Source organism: Engraulis encrasicolus, chromosome 16 (assembly GCF_034702125.1).
Source record: "Engraulis encrasicolus isolate BLACKSEA-1 chromosome 16, IST_EnEncr_1.0, whole genome shotgun sequence".
Taxonomy (NCBI): Eukaryota; Metazoa; Chordata; class Actinopteri; order Clupeiformes; family Engraulidae; genus Engraulis; species Engraulis encrasicolus.
In genome coordinates, this window is record NC_085872.1 from 21840560 (window position 1) to 21859266 (window position 18707).

The 18707-nt window shown below is 43.7% G+C and overlaps 2 protein-coding genes across 3 annotated transcripts in view; both read left to right on the top strand.

Moving 5' to 3' along the window:
• LOC134465360 (zinc finger protein GLIS1) overlaps positions 1-11402 on the top strand; it is a 28452-nt gene extending 17050 nt beyond the window's left edge. Inside the window, exons 5-10 of one of the 2 annotated variants that reach the window (XM_063218991.1) lie at positions 452-562; positions 2053-2212; positions 3672-3831; positions 8652-8800; positions 9875-9994; positions 10347-11402. In XM_063218991.1, coding sequence (XP_063075061.1) covers positions 452-562; positions 2053-2212; positions 3672-3831; positions 8652-8800; positions 9875-9994; positions 10347-10456 — 810 coding nt within the window. In that variant the 3' untranslated portion in view covers positions 10457-11402. The remainder of the gene's footprint in view (positions 1-451; positions 563-2052; positions 2213-3671; positions 3832-8651; positions 8801-9874; positions 9995-10346) is intronic. The other variant, XM_063218992.1, reaches the window with a different exon arrangement.
• Positions 11403-11910: 508 nt separating this feature from the next.
• On the top strand, positions 11911-18519 carry si:ch211-106k21.5 (SLIT and NTRK-like protein 3). Its single transcript, XM_063218995.1, has 2 exons — positions 11911-11999; positions 14638-18519. Exons 1-2 carry the CDS (start codon positions 11984-11986, stop codon positions 15948-15950), a joined length of 1329 nt encoding a protein of 442 aa, XP_063075065.1. The 5' UTR covers positions 11911-11983; the 3' UTR covers positions 15951-18519.
• The last annotated feature ends 188 nt before the right edge of the window (positions 18520-18707 follow it).

The window sequence follows — 18707 nt, forward strand, 5'->3', positions numbered from 1 at the left end:
AATCACTCTGCGTCTCAATCTCTCTCTCTCTCTCTCTCTCTCTCTCTCTCTCTCTGGCTCTCTTTCTTTCTCCCTCTCTGCCTGTCTCTCACGTTGCTTGCTTTCCAGTGGTTACACAGCTGAAAGGTACGGTGTTGCTTGTACTAATTACTGAGCTGTCACTTTGTTTTACAAGTGTGGCTGGGAACTCTTGTCAAATATCTTGTAACCTGCTCCTTAGCGAGACGGTTTTGCCGTTTTTTATTTGCAAATTCACTAGCTATGGCGCTGCACCTGTGCTTACTCTAGACCACAGCCAGGCCTCTCACAGCTGTGCGTGTGTGTTCCCTAATCAGTAGACCTACACAGTATCCAGAGTCCAAATGAGTGTTTGTTTGTCCTGAGCCCGTCTTCTGTTTCCCAGCGTGATGTTGTGTTTATGTTGTCTTGTGTTGCGTTGTCCTGTGAACAGAAGCCCTATGCCTGTCAACTTCCTGGATGCACCAAGCGCTACACAGACCCCAGCTCTTTGCGCAAGCACATCAAGGCCCACGCAGTCAAAACACAGCAACTTCGAGATCAGGTAGGGTTTTTTTTTCTCGATCCTCCTGTTTCGTTTCATCAATCCAAGAGAACACAAGTCCCTCTCCTTTCCTCTGTTGTTCCAAATGCCTAGAATGACTTGACAGATGTTTGTACTTGAAGTGCGGTAAGACTTCCTGAGTGAGCGAGGCATCTCAGGACACAGGCGCGGCGCACATCAAGACGACGTCTCCATGGGATGCTATTTCTGGAACATGTGGCCATGCGTATTGTTATCCGACCCTGATCAAACTCCATCCCTCACATGCCTGACTGTGAACTAGTCACTGACACATGATGCATAGCGCATTCAGTCCACTTTATTCCTCCATCACAAGGGAGGGAAAAAAAGCCTCCATTGTTCTGTGGGAGTACACACTCTACTGATTCGGATGATGGTGTAGGAAGAGAAGGGTGGGGTGGGGCTGGTGTGGGGACATGGTGTATTCCCATGCACACACGCGGCTATAAGCATCACCATATGTGTGTCTGTATCGCACTTAATAATAAACTCCAAACCAGCCCTTCCCAGTGGGATCCGTCTAATTAACAGATGATAAATAAGCATCTGAGCTTCATTTGATATGGTATGCAATTACTTATAAGTGGTATTTTAAGCCCTTGCGGAACTATTGGTGTTGTCAAAACAGTTTTGGGAAGTGGTTCGCTGTTGCACAGCAGAAATGCTAACAAAGCCATAGATCACGTCCTCACTTGCTGAAATCCCTTTGATACATCCTAAAGCCAGAACATAATATGAGTGTATTTACAATGCCGTAATGTCAGCAATCAGACGTTGTTCGGATCGGCAGTAACCTTAAATCTATGCAGTATGTTATTACGACGCAGAGTAGAAACCTGCTATTGGATTTCTTACAATCATTTGTGTATTGTTTGGTTTTTTTGGTGCATGTTATCTGTCTACGTGTACTCTCTTGCCTACTAATTTATTTTATTGGATTTACTAAGCAAGCATGATGTTTGGTTTGTGTTTGGTTCCTGCTGGGGCTGGGACATTAATGCATTAATTTCGATTAATTAATCACGTGATGCGATTAATTAATTAACGTGATTAAAAAAATTAATCGCAGTATAATATAGCTACATAGTTCTGGATTAGACCAATGGAGGGCAGTATTACGCCTGATGGTGAACAGCCTGCTGAAATTGAGAAAAAAATCTCTCTTCTTTTAAAAATGAATAATATTTTTAGATTAAGCTTATTTATTGTAATTATTCAAAATCCATATTCAATATATTTTCACTGTTCTCAAGTCAGATATTTCAATGCGATTAAAATGCGATTAATTTGATTAATTAATTTCAAAGCCTAAAGATTAATTCGATTAAAAATTTGAATAGAGTCCCAGCCCTAGTTCCTGCATATGTTAGGGGTTAGTGTGTGGGCGGCCTGTCTGTAAGATCACCAGACCAGGGCGAAGTTGTTTTCACCGGACCCCAATTCTGTCTGTTTGCCTGACTGATTGACAGGTGCTGGTGTGCTCGGAGCTGGAGGCTGACTGCATGAGCGATTGCCTGGCACTGCACTCCCTGCTGGGCTGCAGTCCAGCCCTGTTTGAGCCCGGCTCCCCAGGGACGCCCGTCTCCACCGCCGGCTCCCTCTCATTGCCCTGCCATAACTCATATGCAGGTGAGCACATAAGAGCACACAACAGCACAGCACAGCACAGCACAGCACAGCACAGCACAGCACAGCACAGCAACACAGCAACAGATACAACACTGTACCAGATAAGACAGATAAGACACTGCAGACAGATTTCACAGCGCTCACACAAGAGGCCTCACTAACACACCACCAGCTAGGAGTTGTCGGAGTCAGGGATCTTGTCCAAGATGTGTCATCGAGACTGCAGTGCCATCACATGACCCGGAGCACACTTTGTTCCGAGTGGCACTGGGTGCCCATTCCAAGGGCTGATGATGGAACACTCGATTAAATTCGTATGGAGCAGAGAAGCCACAGTCATGCAAACTGTTGGTATATCTGTTTCTTGTTTCATGCGACACACACTAGGCCTGCCTGCTTGCCTTGATTATTATGACAAAAAAAACCAAAGCTATGCCTCGCTAATATTGTGTTCCCTAATCAGTAGACCTACACAGTGTCCAGAGTCCAAATGAGTGTTTGTTTGTCCTGAGCCCGTCTTCTGTTTCCCTGTGTGCAAACTGTTGATATATCTGTTTCTTGTTTCATGCGACACACGCAAGGCCTGCCTGCTTGCCTTGATTATTATGACAAAAAAACAACAAAGCTATGTCTCGCTAATATTCACACAACTATGACTCAGCCCTGAGTGTACACGTTGAGCTGCTTAACTGCAGGAGGATGAGTTCTAGTTCCACTTGAGCCATATCACAGCGGCGTCTCTGTCCAGTGCCCCTCGGGCTAGCTGACATCACTTCTTCCAGTCACTACTCTGTCACTACTTTGTTTGCTCAGTCAGAAGGCAATGGGCATCCAGTGGGCTGAAGGCATTTTGCCTCTCTCTCTCTCTGGGCCTCTCGACTCTTACGCGCACACACACTCTGCACAATGTTTTTACAACATTTCTGCTGGTTTTAGTTTTTCATTTTCATCTTCAGTTATGGGTGGGTGCCTGTGTCCAGCTCAAGAAACTGTCAGGTGAACTGAGCTCCATTGGCCAGTGTGCAAAGTGAAAAAAAAAATATTTTACACATTAATTGCCTTGGACTGCTGGCAAGTGCACCCAGAAAACCAGGATGAAAAAGAAAACATCTGTCATAGTTAAAAAGACTCACATACCGACTGGAGAAACAAGTAGTTCAGTGTTTTGAAACTGACTGAGAGCACTTTGAGCCCCATGAATAAAATTGATAGTTTTTGTTAAACAGTATAACTCGATTGATTAATTTGATTTAATTGATTCATTTGCTTTAATGAAATCATTTAGTATTTATTCAGCTGCTCATCATACAAATTAAAGTAAATTGTCATTGCTGAGTACAGAATAGCAAGAAATACTGTATGGGTTAGTGAAAAATATTTTAATCAATGAAGTTGTGTCAGTAGGTTTCACCCCATAGGTGCTCCATGCATAATATGTCAGTCTATGTTCTTTTCTCAGACTCCGAAGTTTACTCTGACGGTAGCAGCATCATCCCTTTCTCCGAGGCCTTGGCCCCAGCCCCAGATGTATCCGCCACACCATGTGACCACCAGCGGAACATGGGCAGCCCTACCCATAAAACAGCCCTCATGTCACCTGGCAGGAATCTCCAGGACAGGTGAGTACTAACCAGCTCTCAACTTTTAACTTCAACTTTGCTTACAGTTTTTCTCTATATAAACCTGGCTAATTTCTTGAACCTGAAATGACATGGACAAATCCCCAAACCAACTTGCAATTTTTCACTCAGATTGTCATTTTTCATTGCTTTCTGCAAATGTGAAATGCTTTGTACTGTACATACCTCAAGTGTTTAGCGCATCTTTGCACATGGTTATGTATAATAAATAGCCTACAGTTAATACAATGAGTGCACATTTAGCACATTTTCCAAATAAGTAGATCTTTCTTGTCTAAACTGTTTAGTCAATTCTAAGTCTAATGGATGTTCTCCTCAAAAACATGATTTCACTGTTTAAGTCATTATGTGAAAAATAGTCTGCACATTTGTCAAAAATAGTCAATAAGATAATATTTTCACAATTTCATTGAATAGTAAATGTGTGACAGTAATTTGCAGAATCTTAGTTATGAGAATGTCGTCTTGGTTTCAAGAAATGAGCCAAACCAATGGAGACAAACTGTAGCACAAAGAAGAATTTTGATGTACAGCAGGAATGAAAATATGAACACATGCACAAAACAACACAGGAACTCTAGCAAGACTAGGAAGATCTGCATCAATAAATCTACTGTCAGTATAGACCTCAAGGCCTATTCCAGTCGACTGGCTTCATTTGACTAGAATCGACAGCTCCTTGCAGCAGGGTGGCAGGACCGCTCTGGAGAACTTCAAGCATGACCAGAGCATGGGAATATTGATGCCAGGCTGTGGCCTTGGTTTCTCAAGTGGCCGATCTCCCTCAATGTATGGCATTGATGTTTGAAGTGGACACAAGCTGAGGTGGCCTTGTTAGTGTCTGTGTGTGCAGATGGAAACGCTTTTCCACGGTGGCTGATGGACTCTTTGACACTTTCTGGAGGACCATCTGCAAGACATGTCTGTGCATCAAGCAGAAAGGCTACAAAATGGCAATATAAGCTGCAGCCCAGCCCAGCCACACGCCACTATGAGTGCCTCTAATAGCCTGCAACATGCCCTTTCCTCTTAGGATTCTGAAGTCACTTTCTCCAAAGCTATGCTTAGACATTGCTATTTTGCACAGGCTGCTATTCATGTGTCAGCATACTTGTATGAGAGAGTGGTCTGCAGCTTTGGTACGAGCTCAAAAAAGATACTGTATTGTTTCACAAATGACAACGATTCGATCCTCTGGTTTGATCTCCCTCAGGCTGACGAGGTGGATGTGTGCACTGCCAATTTTCATACGTCAGCTGACAGCATATTTGACATCCTAAAAGTATTTGCAAGTGGATGAGTGCAAGTGTTCTCCACATGAATTAAATGTATAGCGGAGATGGAAGAGTGTTCTTGTGTTCATCTGGGATACAACAAGATTAGGACTACGTACATATGAAAGGCAGTTGAAACGAGGGGATTGAATGCATCCCCTGCCCCTTCTTTTTTTTGAAGAGGAACAAGAAAATACACATCTATCAAAAAGCTGTACGTAATCCATGCTTTACAGTCTTGTCATTAAAGACGATTTGCAGGATGCAGTGGAGGACAGGAGCTGTTGACATGGACTGTGCAAACCACTTTGGTGTGTCTGGTGCCCGGTGGCGTTTCTTTTTTTAAACCAGGGCTGTGAAGTGTTAGACCACACTTCTAGGACACTTTCCAATGGGACAGCATTGGGGAACACATATAAGTGGCACCCGCCATTCCCTCTCCCCGGCATCGCACTCTGTCCAAACCATCCGTCTCCGTTACGAAGAAGATCAGACACAGCACAGGATAGAAATCGCTCAACGGCTGTGGTTTGTGACCGCCAGCCAAAGTCAATACCAATTCAGCACTTGTTTCTCCTTACTGATAGTTCTGAAAAACGTTAAACATTTGAAAGTAAATGATCTTTACTCTGCTGCTGCCCACCACACCACCAGGAACTGACCTCATTCCGAAATGTGTTTACACTGGATGAAATGAGCCATTTGCAGTCATTTGAAATATCAAATAGTGATGTTATTTCTAGGAGCTTTCAGTGCCCCATGTCAGTTTGAATGTATTGGGAATACATGGCTAATGTGTAGCCTGTGGTGGGGGGAGAGGGGGCAGGGGTTACTATAGGGTGGCTATCCATCAACAGATCAGCCGGAAAAATAATCTTGATTTGGCTGGCAGTTACTTATTCACGTTGAAGTGGGGTGTTTATTTATTTGTGTGTGTGTGTGTGTGCGTGCGTGCGTGCGTGCGTGCGTGCGCGTGTGTGTGTGTGCGTGCGTGCGTGCGTGCGTGCGTGCGTGCGCGTGCGTGCGTGCGTGCGTGCGTGCGCGTGTTTTTATGTGTTGTGTGTTGTGTGTGCACACGCATAGTATGTGTGCTGCATGTGTGCACTTGGGTGTACATGCGTGCATGTGTTGGTCTCAGTGGAGATGGCGAGGAGGACCGATATGTAGTTTGATTCATCGCTGTTAGTTTTGGTCTGCTTTCACAACATGTGAAGAAGTGGCCCCTGTCTATGTCATTCTTGCTATATAAATCACAATGGGGACCATTAATCACTCTGGCAACAGTTCACCTTTATCTGGTGAAATTCCATGAGCTTCAAATCCCCTGACTGTTTTGCTAGCCGTCTACTTTTATGTTAATAATAAATGCTGAATTCCCGCAAAAGATACTCCAGGGCAAACATCTCTCCAGTTTTCTGATTAAAACAGCTAATGACAGTCTAGCTTGTTACTCATTCAGTAACGTCAATAGCCAACTTTGAGCTTTCTGTAAATGTCAATGCAGGAAGCCATTGATATTCCTTCTGCCCTCTCCAAAACAGTCTTAATGAAAAAAAGGGAAAATAGCAAATTACAATAGCCTGAAAGGAATGGAATGTCTAGAAAAGGGGGATGATGCGTGTGATGAAGAAAAGAGGATGTTGGTGAAAAATGTGAAAGATTGAGGATTGAAAGTGAGAGATTACTCTCTTTTCTGCTGCCCTTGCAGCTCTCCGTCTACTGGCACTAATTGCAGTGTCGGGAAGAAGAGAGCTGGAGAACTCTTGAAGAGGGAAACTGTTTCCTGAGATTGTGCTGACAGGAACATCAGTGACACTTCAACCCCATCTAAAGACCTCCCCAAATCCCCCCCTGCGAGGCACCTCCGTGAAGAGATTGGGCATGGAGATGTTGCTCAAACACATTTAACCATCTGTGCAATTACCGCTCTGAAAAGCCAAACAAAACTGTCAGATTTATCTTTTGACTGAAATGGGCCAAATCAATTGACGTTGACCTTGTTGTGTAGCTCATGTGCATTAATCTTAATTCTCATCTACACATCTGCGAAGTCAGGGTTTTTTTTTCCGTTGAGGTGTGATTTATTTCTATTTTGTTTTACTCTGTAAAATCCTGGAAGAGAAGGCAGTGTGCATTTTAAGTTATGTCCCTTTGACATGGGAATCATACAGTAAACTGGATTCCCTTTGGAAGTCTGTTTATGTCGACTGGAAGAAAAAACGAAGGAAACCTAACTGCAGTATGTTACAGTCAGTAACGGGAAGTGACTCTAGGCTGGGGTAGATTTGGTTAGTTCTGACAGCAGCAGGCTCTGTTTACGAAACTCAGCCATCCCCATCTGAGAGGAGTCAGAAGGTAGCGTCTCACAGGACATCACAGGAGAGATGTACTGTATGCACATCATCCACTCAAACACTAGACTGAACGCGATGTAAAATACACTACATCGCTGCTTTGAAGGCAGAGCATTCAAATATTCCCACCACACTCTCGGTTGAGCTTGTATTTTCAAAATAATTTTCTCCTCCTCAAAGGCCTTGTTGAAAAATGTAAGCAAGCCCCAAAACAAAAAAGTCAGGAGGGGGTAAACTTGGCAGCAGTGTCTCATGGTGACTTGTCACACATTCCGGTCGTGTGCCAAAGAACTTTCGGGAATGAGGCGTGTGAAAGGAAGACAGAATGTTCCTTCAGTGTGCTGCTCACTGTGGCCTGGTAACAATGAGTCAGGGCCTTAAGAGAACCAATAGGCACACACACTGCTGTGGATGGTAGGCTAATTACCTGGGAGATGTGACGCCGTCCTCCTCGGCTCTTGTAGGTTTAAGTAGGTAACATTCCACTTGGGATGCTGCTGGAAGGCTGACCTGAACAGCTGCTCAAGCTGACTCACATAAATTACAACAATATTCAGATTGAACTTTGAAAATGTTATGATATTCTTTATTGCCTTTGAGGAAAGGGAGAGATGATGATGATGGTGGCAATTTTTGTGTCAGTGTCAGAAACTCTTTAACTTAATGATTATTGACACAATTTACATTACACATTATTTTGTTCATGTCCCAAATAAATCAGAACTGAAAAAAATGAGGGTACAGTCTTGACTACTGTACACTGGATAGTCTTCCGTCTTAATCAAACTGAGCTACTTTAGCAGTTAGTCTGGGGTCAGGTGTTGAGCAGACCAAGGTGAGCTCTTTACAGTATCTGAGACAGCCTCAGGAGGTGGTTGAAATAGAAACTTGCTCTTACCAGCATGCTGTAGCATGACACTGAAGCTGCGGGTGGAAGGAAGAAAAAAAAAACCTCACTCAAACCTATCTGGCATGACGCCCAATCTTTGACTACTCGAGCACACACACACACACATACACACAACTGATACTATCAGCGTGCAGTCATGCCTGTATAATGTACTGTATTTCTCACTCACCGGCTAATGGAACTAGCGACAGGAAAAGTTAGCCATATGGGAAAATGGCCAAAATGTTGTGACTGAAGCAAGTCCTTCTCTCCGACTCACAGATTTCACTCGTCGCTGATGTTTTCCGAACTAGGCCTTCTCAGAAGCCGGGTGGAACCCGTGGCATACTCCACCAAGCTGGGGTTGCAGCCCAGCCAGGGTGACCAAAAGCCTGATGGACTCTTTCCTGACCTCCCACCATCATGCCTGGGTAAGACTGCTGTAAGCCCTCTTGCAGACTAGTGTCTGTCTAGTATTGAAGTATTGGGGTGTTTCCCCCCTGTTAGTTAATTAGAAAATATTATGACGTTTCCATGTAATTTTTGGGGAGGAAAAGATATTTTGAGGAGGGCTGCCGTTTGTGAGAAGGTGCTGGGACTGCAGATGGTTTTATTTAAATAGCATCTGGCATTTAATGAAGAGAGAATTACCTTAAGAAATGTCAGACTCAAACTGAATAAAAACTACCTATTAGTTTTTAATGCTTAGAAAAGAACATTATCCTCTCAAGATCCGGAGGGGAAGCTGTTGAGTTCTCATCCATTATTGCCTAATGAACCAAATTCCAACCGACTCATGAAGAGATTGTAAAGCAAAAACAGCACTCTTTGAGAAACAGTTAGACTGACCTTTAGCATCTACGTCTGGAAATAATGGGGCCATTTCCAGTACACCTTTTTATGAGCTCAGCAGATCCTTTAATGTTTTGGAAAATCCTCTGAGTAAAATTTACAAGCATATTTGCCCGTTTCCCTTTATTTACGTGGCTGATTTGCTCTAACAAGTGATTATTACTGAGCCTAACAAATAGTGGCTATCATACCGTCGTCTAATTTCCTTTTGAGGGTTTGATAGTCAGGTTTTGACATAAAGAAACATCTGTCAGTGCCATCGACGGATGTGAAGTTTTATGTGTATTCATTTACGGTTATAGAAAATGCTATAACCTTAATAGCACAAACAGGATGTTAGTCTAATGTTCTTTGGAAGTGTTTTGAATGTTGTGCTTTTGCATACACCACTGAACCCTCTCTGGTAATTTGGTCATTTTTTACTGGTCACCAAAGCAAGCTGTTGGTGCTAATATATATCTTTAATGCTTTACCTGTTTAGTTTTTCAATTCATTTCAATTCTTTATAACAGACACAAGTGCATGATCTGTATCAACATAGAAACACAACGTACAAAAGTAAAATAAAAGACAGACAAGGATAAAGGAAATGTATCTAGCCTTGTATGAGCATTTGACTGAATGTTGGATTTTTTTCTGGCTGTACTCTCAAGGTTTCCACTCTGAAGATCTCAGTCTTCTTGAACATTACAACAGTGATGGCCCTGGAGGTCAATCATCATTTGAACCCAGCGGATACATGCTGAACTCCACCTCAACAGCCCCCTCTGCAGGTAGCATGTCGTACACGCACTGAATTACACTAAAAGTATCTCTGTCCTTCACATTAGACATAAACAGTGGTGTAGTCTACGTAGAATGCGGGTATACGGAGTATACCCACTTCTAAATTTCAGTATACCCACTTAAAATTGATTGATCCATTATTTTGAATGGCACAAATATACAGTATACCCACTTCAAAAAATGCTCAAATATACAGTATACCCACCATAAAAAAGTAGACTACACCACTGGACATAAAATAAAATGTTGTGCAATTCCAAACCACAAAATTACCAACAATGAAAAAAAGTAAGAAATCGAAAGAGTTGTAAACAGAAACCTTTATCTGAACACAAACAGGTGTGAGTAAGCTTGACCCCTGGTCTCCCCAACAGGCTTCAGAGGGCAGGAGCAACAGCCATCAGGGGGACATCATGGACATGCGTTTCCTTCCCTCCAGAGGAAAGTGAGCTCTCAGATGTGCCTGTGAAAGCTGTGAGCGGAGATGACATTCACCGTCCGCATGTAACAGATGCCAGCTAGCAGACCTCAGCATAGCATGGAACATCAGCAAACCTCCCATCGCGAAGCCTCACACTGATACACTACTGTCTGGCATAGCTAGAAGCTCTGCTTTTAGCTCACTTGGTAGTGTGTATGCCCCCCATCCTGGAAGTTTCATATGAGGTTGCTTTTGTGACTGGGTCTGGAAGGCACAGGATGGTTCCAGCAGAGACAATCTATATGCTATATTAGAATAGAGAATCTTTGGTTCCAGTTCCACATGTTTGGGGAGAAAGCACTAGCATGCCTTGTCATCATTATCATGCCACAGTTTACTCAAGGATCTGTCCCCAAAAGACTGGACTGGACTGGGCTTGGCCTTTGCCATTACCTTCTTTATAACCTGACCAGGAGTGTCTTTTCTTATCTGTCCTGTCCACTCCCTCTCTTATGCGTCTACCTGTCTGTGTTGTGTTCATGTCCGTGTCTGTAGCCTATGCACGGCTTTCTGTAATGCTCTTCATCCCTTTGCTACTTGCTCATTTCCCAATTTTTAAATTCTCATTTTGCTTTTTTCATTTTTTTTTCTCACCAGAAGCAACAATGTTTACATTCATCAATTGTAGATAGCCAACCATGCAGTAGCCCATAATGTTGTTTTGCACTGTTGTAAGGGTATTTAAAAATGCTCATAGGGAATAGCAACGTGTAGCATTATCTATGGTTAAAGTTTGTACTGTCATATAAAAGGGCCTTTAATTGTAATTGTTTCTCACAAGAGAAAATGAATTTGCCAAAGATTGTTTCAATAAATAGTCTACACTATTTACACAAACACATGCTGACATGTTCAATTACACTTTTTTCAGACTTTGTAACAAAGCCATGCAAAACCTTTAAGATTTACAAACTGTGGGCCTAGTAACTTGGTAGTATTCACTGGATGGCATTATTAGTTCTTCAATGAATGAAAAAGTCCTTGATTTACTTAATGCTTTGGAAACACTGCCACCCTCTGGTGTAGTAGGCCAATCAATGCAACGCAAAAAGGTTGGCGCTTGAGCATGTCTTATTGGGAGACTACTATCTAAAACAAGTGCATAAAGTATTGCGCAAATAGGTTTTCTATCAATGAATAAGTCCAGATATGAATCATTTGCTGCATAGTGATATGGTGAATAAGCCCATTAGAACTAAAGTAGGTTTGGTCCATGACCGAGGTGCCAGATGTCAGCATCTCCCTGCCATACTGTGAACTGCAGGAGGGCGAATAGGATCATATACACACAGGAAGCTGAATTTCCTCATTCCACGCCTTGTTGTATTGCATAGAGGCACACCCATAGGGGAGAGGGCGTTCAGTAGGCGAACTTTGACGTGATGAAGCGCTGGGTTGCTGCTCTAAGCGTTTTCGACAACAGCCAGGACCGCAAATCTACCGCCAACTCATGGTGCATCTGTCTGTGGAAAAGTAACAGGTCTCCACTGAAATCATGTCAGCAACAAAAGGTGAGGGAGAAAAAAACAATAACATATAGTGTCAAGTGCGTGTGAAACTGTGCGTAACTGTGCGTAAATGCAATAATGTGCCATCTGTGGAAAAGTACTTTTTTTTAATTACAGTGAGCTTCATAAGTATGGCGTTGATAGTGATGAATGCATTTGAAATCAGTTGGATTAGCAAACTAATTGTCACCAAACTGCGGATAAAAGCAGTGTCTAAAATGCTGGATAAATTATATCTCTGTTCATCAATTTGTGCCACGCTTGTGTGATATGGTCATGTCATGATCTTTTTGTTGTGATGGCTAACAACACAAGAGTAAAGAAGTTGGTGCCTACTACTCCGCTATCTACTGGGCAGAGGATGTTGCTTACATTGTTGGACAATGAGATCATCCTCGTGTCTGAAAATAACCTTTCATTTTTATGAGAGAATTTGGAGACCCATTGTTATCATGGCTTTATCCTCTTCGCAGAAGTTGTGAGGTGTTTGTTGGGTTGCCAAGGGGGCAGTGAACTATAACTCGGCTGACAAGATGTGTTACCTATTTCCATAGTATCTCAGATGTTATCTTTTAATGTCATGATTTGGCTTTATGGATAGAATCTTGTAGCCTACACTGTATTTCCTTATGACTGCTCTGACTAATATAGGCCATCATTGCCACATTAAATCAATACGCTGATACGACCTTTCTACCCTGTTTGTTAGGAGCTCAATGATAAGCCAAGTCCTCAGACAGGAAGAGGTGAGGCTATCTGAGTGATTCTTAAACTAAAAATAAGAAGGAAAGAAAATAGTAACTGAATATAAATGTAAATCAGTTCTCACATGTTGCCCTTTCATGAATTGGCCTATACATTTAGATCGACAAGTGATGTGTTTTGGAAATTCAAAAAATAAATTAAAACAAATACAATGTGATTAAAACTAGATCTGACCAAACACATTTCACAAACCTGACTACCTTAAACCGTGCATGAACCTTGAGGACGAAACAGCAAGATAGTTACTAATTAACACAACCTATTCAACATTTATCTAATATCAATGTGGATTGCTGACAATGACCACTGAGGAACAGAGTGCATTTCACATTCAAGACCAACAGTGTTCAATGTACATCTCACGTTTAACTTAATCTGCCACAGACACCGTGCTCTGAAATGCAGTAGCCCTGAGTTCAATGACCATTGGTCACTTTTTGGCTCACTGTTCAATTTCAGGCCTTTTTGCTTCATACAGGTGGAACCAAATTAATTGTTGTGCCTCTGCGGAAGTTTTGAGATGTAAATTGAGTGGGAGGAAACAATAATGATTTTGCCCTTCTTCCCTTTTATAAAGCAAACCGTGAAAAGCTTCCTCAACAGATATTACCATAAAAGTACTAGCAGAAGACACAATGCTGTCAATATATGAACACCAGAGTTGCTACGTTCACTATTATTTGCCAACTGGCCTGTTAATTATGTTTCACTCAGTTTACTATTTGAACAGGCTTGAAATAAAATAGCTTAATGTGATAGTCTACATAAAATGATCTGATTTCTTTCGAGTTTCCCAATGGGCTTTGATGCCTAACGGGAGTCTCATATACACACCCTAATTTTGGGGAGATGGAACATGTTTGCAATAGCCTACTGGGTGAGGCGTTTACTTGTCAGTGCAGCCGCATGCTGTAGTTGTGAATCAGCTGTGAGCGGCTAAGGCCTGGTTGTGTGGTGCGCTAGTGTGAGGCGCCCCACCCCACCCCACCCCAGCCTAGCTTCCATGGGTCCTCTACAGTGTTGGGGAGTTAGCACATTCCACCCCCGCTGGAAGGCCCAGGCCCCATTGTTGACATCAGGAAAGTGATGTCAGAACAGGCTCAATAGGGAACGAGGACCTCTCTCGAACACTAGCCTGCACGAGTTGTGAGGCAACACACCCACCCACACACACACATAGGCTACAAACAATCTTTTTTTAACAGTGACAGATTGACGGTTCATTGTCAATATCAAAGTGAATTATTGTTATTGTTGTGACATTATAACGAATAAATGATGAATTGTTTAAACTGAAGTTTCTAGTAAAGCAGTGCCTCAGTTGATATGAACCCCCAAGTAAACAGTCACTCTCTGCTAAAGATTTTGACTAAATACAAAATACCAGATCTTCATGTCGATAACAATGAATGTCTTATACTTTTAAGCATTTTTGTCAACGTTTACCTGATGCACAACACAAGTCTTCAGGTGCTTGAAGCTGTCTACTTGACATATTCATTTCCTAGTAAGATGGACTTCTGATCCCAAGCCCCAACCATCGCCATGCCAACCCTCAGACGAGCAACAACAGCTAAGAGCACCAGGCACGGTTGCCAGGCACTAGGGCCTGTTTACTTCTCTCTTTGGGGGCTAGAGAAAGCAGATCCCTCAGGACACTGCAAACGCAGACAAGTGTTGAAGAGACACATGTGTTCTTTTGTACAGTGTCTCCACTGCTTCAATAGGCACTGGCAGGCATTTATCATGGCTCATGTGCATAGTCACAATAATACTGACTAATAATGAGGAGATATATCATGTTATGTAAATATGTATAGATGGACGTGTTTGTCTTACTTGTTTATTAAGCGTTAATCAGTGCTGTCTGTTTTAGGGATTATGTCACTGAAGACGTTTCTCCTCCTGTACGCATGGCTGTTGACAGAGGCTACAGAAGATGACTGCGAGTGTCCTATGGCAACAGTTTTGGTGGAGTTTCCCGTCACCCTGCCTGCGGGAGCCTGCTGTCTCAACTACTCTGGGTCTGCTTTTGGCCATGTGCAGTGGGAAGCCTTCTCCTCTCACCCCGCTCTTCAGGTCCTGGATCTGTCCCACTGCAACATCAGCCAGATTCACAACGGCGAGAGCGGGGCGGCCCCAGCCATGCTGCGGGAACTATTCCTGGGACACAACAGTCTCTCTGTCCTGCCGGAGGGGTTCCTGACCACCGCGTCCAGACTCAGAGTGCTGGACCTCGGCATCAACCGACTGCACGCTCTGCCGGAGTCGCCCCTGTGGAGCTCGGAGGAGCTTCAGGAGCTGGACCTGAGAGGAAACCGTCTCACGACTCTTCCCAGCGGCATCCTCACGAGACGCGACGGCTGGCAACGGCTGGACCTGTCCCACAACCTCTGGGACTGCACGTGCTCTCTGGTAGGGGACCTTCACGGTGACCACGGCCTTCACAACACCAGCACGGTGTCCCGCAGTGGTAGTAGTAGTGGCAGTCTGGAAGCGGTGCTGGGGAATCTGACCTGCTCCGCTCCCTGGAGCCTGGAGGGGCAGAGCGTGTGGTCCGTGCAGCGGACAGACGTGTGCCAGCCGGCCGGGCTCACCGCCCTCTTCATCCTGCTGCCCTTGTTCATGCTGGTGGTGCTGGTGCTGTGCTGGTGCTGCGGCAGGAAGAGGAAAAGGAAAGAGACCCCGGCCTTTGGCCCGGCAGGAAAGAAAGGATCTGGCGGCGGCAGCAGGGGTGCGCAGCTGGCCAACTGCAACGGGCGCTGGAGCCACGCCAAGCCGCAGACGGCGGCGCTGCCCGGCGGTGGCGGTGGCGGCGGCGGCGAGTTGAGCGTGCCCAGAGAGGGCAGCAAGGAGGGCATCATGAAGAACCAGCTGATGCTGCGGCCGGCCTCGGCCCTGCTGGGCAGCACGCGGGACATCTACGAGGAGGTGGAGATCCGCCTGGGCTCGGCCGAGTCCCTGGCGCAGACGCGGCCGCCCTCCTCCGTCTCCACGGAGCGCCAGCCGTCCCAGGGGCGGGGCAGCAAGGCCGACCTGGAGACGGTGAGCGTCACCGAGGTCATGAAGGACTCGGCCGACCGAGAGAAGGCCTACATGACTCAGTCCACGGAGTACTACAGCCTCGTCCCCGCCATCGAGATAGAGGATTCCGACCATGGGGAGTACGAGAGCGTGGACTTGTCGTGACCAGCATCATACGAACAATAGGATGGAAGGATTTGTAAACATTTTTAGTATGTGGGTTTGCAGGTTCTGTTTTGACTTCGTGGTCAAAGAAGCAGTCTGGTTGATCAAAGAAGCGCAGAGTACCGCTGATCTCCTGGAATGCGATGCAGGAACTGGAGGAGGGTAATCCTGTCAATTGTTCAAAGGTAAACTGCAGAGTCGTAAGAAGACGTCTCTGCTATCAGGGCTACATTCCTGGTTGCAAGTGCTATTGTTTGACTCCATTCAGAGTGTGAGAACTGCTCAAATGAGACTGCAGGTAAACTCATAATTAAACCCTGAGAGCCAGTGACTGGCACCGAGAATTCTGGGGGATTTTTTTTGGTTAGGGCACACTGAAGTGGAACGATTTTTCTGTGCCACCAGAGACACCGTACAGGGTATGGAGGTCAAACATGTTCATGTCATGTGTCATTATTATTTGTGAACATTTTGTAAATGTTTTGTTTGATTTGGATTTCACTGGCTTGTTTGTGCTTTCTGTTGACTGACCTTAACTGTTTTTTAAGTAATGCTGCTAAATTGCAAGTCAAGTCAAGTCAGCTTTATTGTCAGTATCTTCATATGTACAGGTCATACGAGGAAATTGAAATGACATTTTTCTCTACCCAATGCAAAGACATACTGTAGATATACGCAGGACTGACATTAACAAGACATTAAAGTGCAAGACTGGACTAATAACAGTGTAACAAGTAATAAGTAATAATAAACCGATGAAGTAATAAATAACAATTGAAACATCTAACATTGAACATTTAACATGCAGGGGGGAAAATAGCGGAAATTGTTTTCATATCTATAGATCAGGGATGTCAAACTCAGGCCCGGGCCAAATTTGGCCCGCGGAGCCATTTTATTTGGCCCGCGAGATCATTTCAAATGTGTATTACAGTTGACCCACATACACCATAACTGTGTAGTGTATTAAGATTTGAACATGACAATGTGTATATCACAGGATTATGGGCCCAGGCCATTGAAACAGCTCACACTCAAATGCAGCAGAATATGTGCAGGCACATTTGAACTATATGGGAATCTGTTTAAACATAAATTTAAACATGAGCAATTTTAGCCAATTTTTGAAAATAAAAAATAAATAAATATTGAGTTTGGCCCGCGACTTCGCTCCAGATTTTGATCCTCGGTCAATTTGAGTTTGACACCCCTGCTATAGATGTTTAAATAATTCTACTATGCCTGACGGGTCTGGATCTGCCCCACTATCAGTGTTTATGATGCAAGGAAACATGGTGGAGAGGCAAACCTGTAACACACCAACCAACCAAACAAACAACAAATGTCTCCATGCTCTCTCTCTCTCTCTCTCTCTCTCTCTCTCTCTCTCTCTCTCTCTCTCTCTCTCTCTCTCGCACTCTCTCCAGTAGAGTCAGGTGATGTCATCTATTGTTTTATAACTCTAGGTCACTGCCTGTCAGTGCACCCCTCTTTCCTGTGGGAGATGGGCTTCAGGTCTGTCAAGATAAACGCTATGGCACCTGTACTAATATTCAAAGCCACAAGGAAAGAAAAAAGATTTACGTATGCTGACAACAATGGCTGTTAGGGTGATATCATCTGAAGGCCATAGAACATGCGCGTCCGCCTCACAAGAGCCCACCGATAAGGACATGAACAGTTTAGAGACTCTGATAACGCGATCTGCCATCTGCTCATTTCAGTGGCTTACAAATGGGGAAAGGGATTCAACACTACGTCCTGTAGAAAGTAACCAGGGACGCTGTGCAGTTAAAGTGCATCAGCATATGAAAAACAGCAGAGCTAGGTAAAACACTGCAGGTAGATAAGATCTGTGTCATCAGCTTGACTTTACAAAGAAGCAGAGTAAGCTCATTTGACTGCTGACAGAAAGAGAGAAAAGTGAGGCTCTATCGGGTTGTTGTAGCCTAAAGCTACAATTGTGAGACTGAGGTTCTAGATTTCCCATCTGAATATCTCTTTCTGTCATCAATGCAAGTGTTTGTAGTAGATGTTTAAGGGAGGAGCGCCCCCATTTCACTGAGGCACGTGTGCGCATAGGTGTGATTTCACTGGAATGAAACAGTCATGTCCCAATACAAATACGACGTAATCAGGTCAAAGTGAGGACTTGGTATTCTTGACTGGATTTGAAAACCATGGCTTTATATTTTGTGTCTTTGTTTGGTCTGCCTATGTTCAAAATGTGACTTTGAACTACTATACTTTGTCTTAATATGACACAACTCTTACGCTTCACTTTCCACACTATGTCAGAAAAATGTATTTGTATTTTTTATTATGTCAATATTCTGTCATTCCCCACTATCTTGTACGTGTTGTTCGTTGTGCACTTGGTGTAAAGCTATTTTTGTTACATATATTAGAACCACAAAAGAAACAAAAAAAGAACCTACAAATAGGTTCAAAGTGCCCTGTATGTAAAAACTACAAATGAAACTGGTTCTGAACCTGCAGCAAATGCCTTATTGTGAACATTTTGGCACAGGAGGAATATTTATTTCTGTCTTAAAAATAAATGATTTTGATTTTGTATAATCCTTGTCACTGACTATGATATTACTGCATGTAGTTAGTAGTTACGTCAGGCCTAGTTTATTTGTTATTACTCATATGATGGCACAAACCATTGTAACTATTTTTATTATCTCCATCTAGTGTATGCAGACACGGCACACTGGATGTTCCACAAGTTAGGCTACTTGTGCACATGCA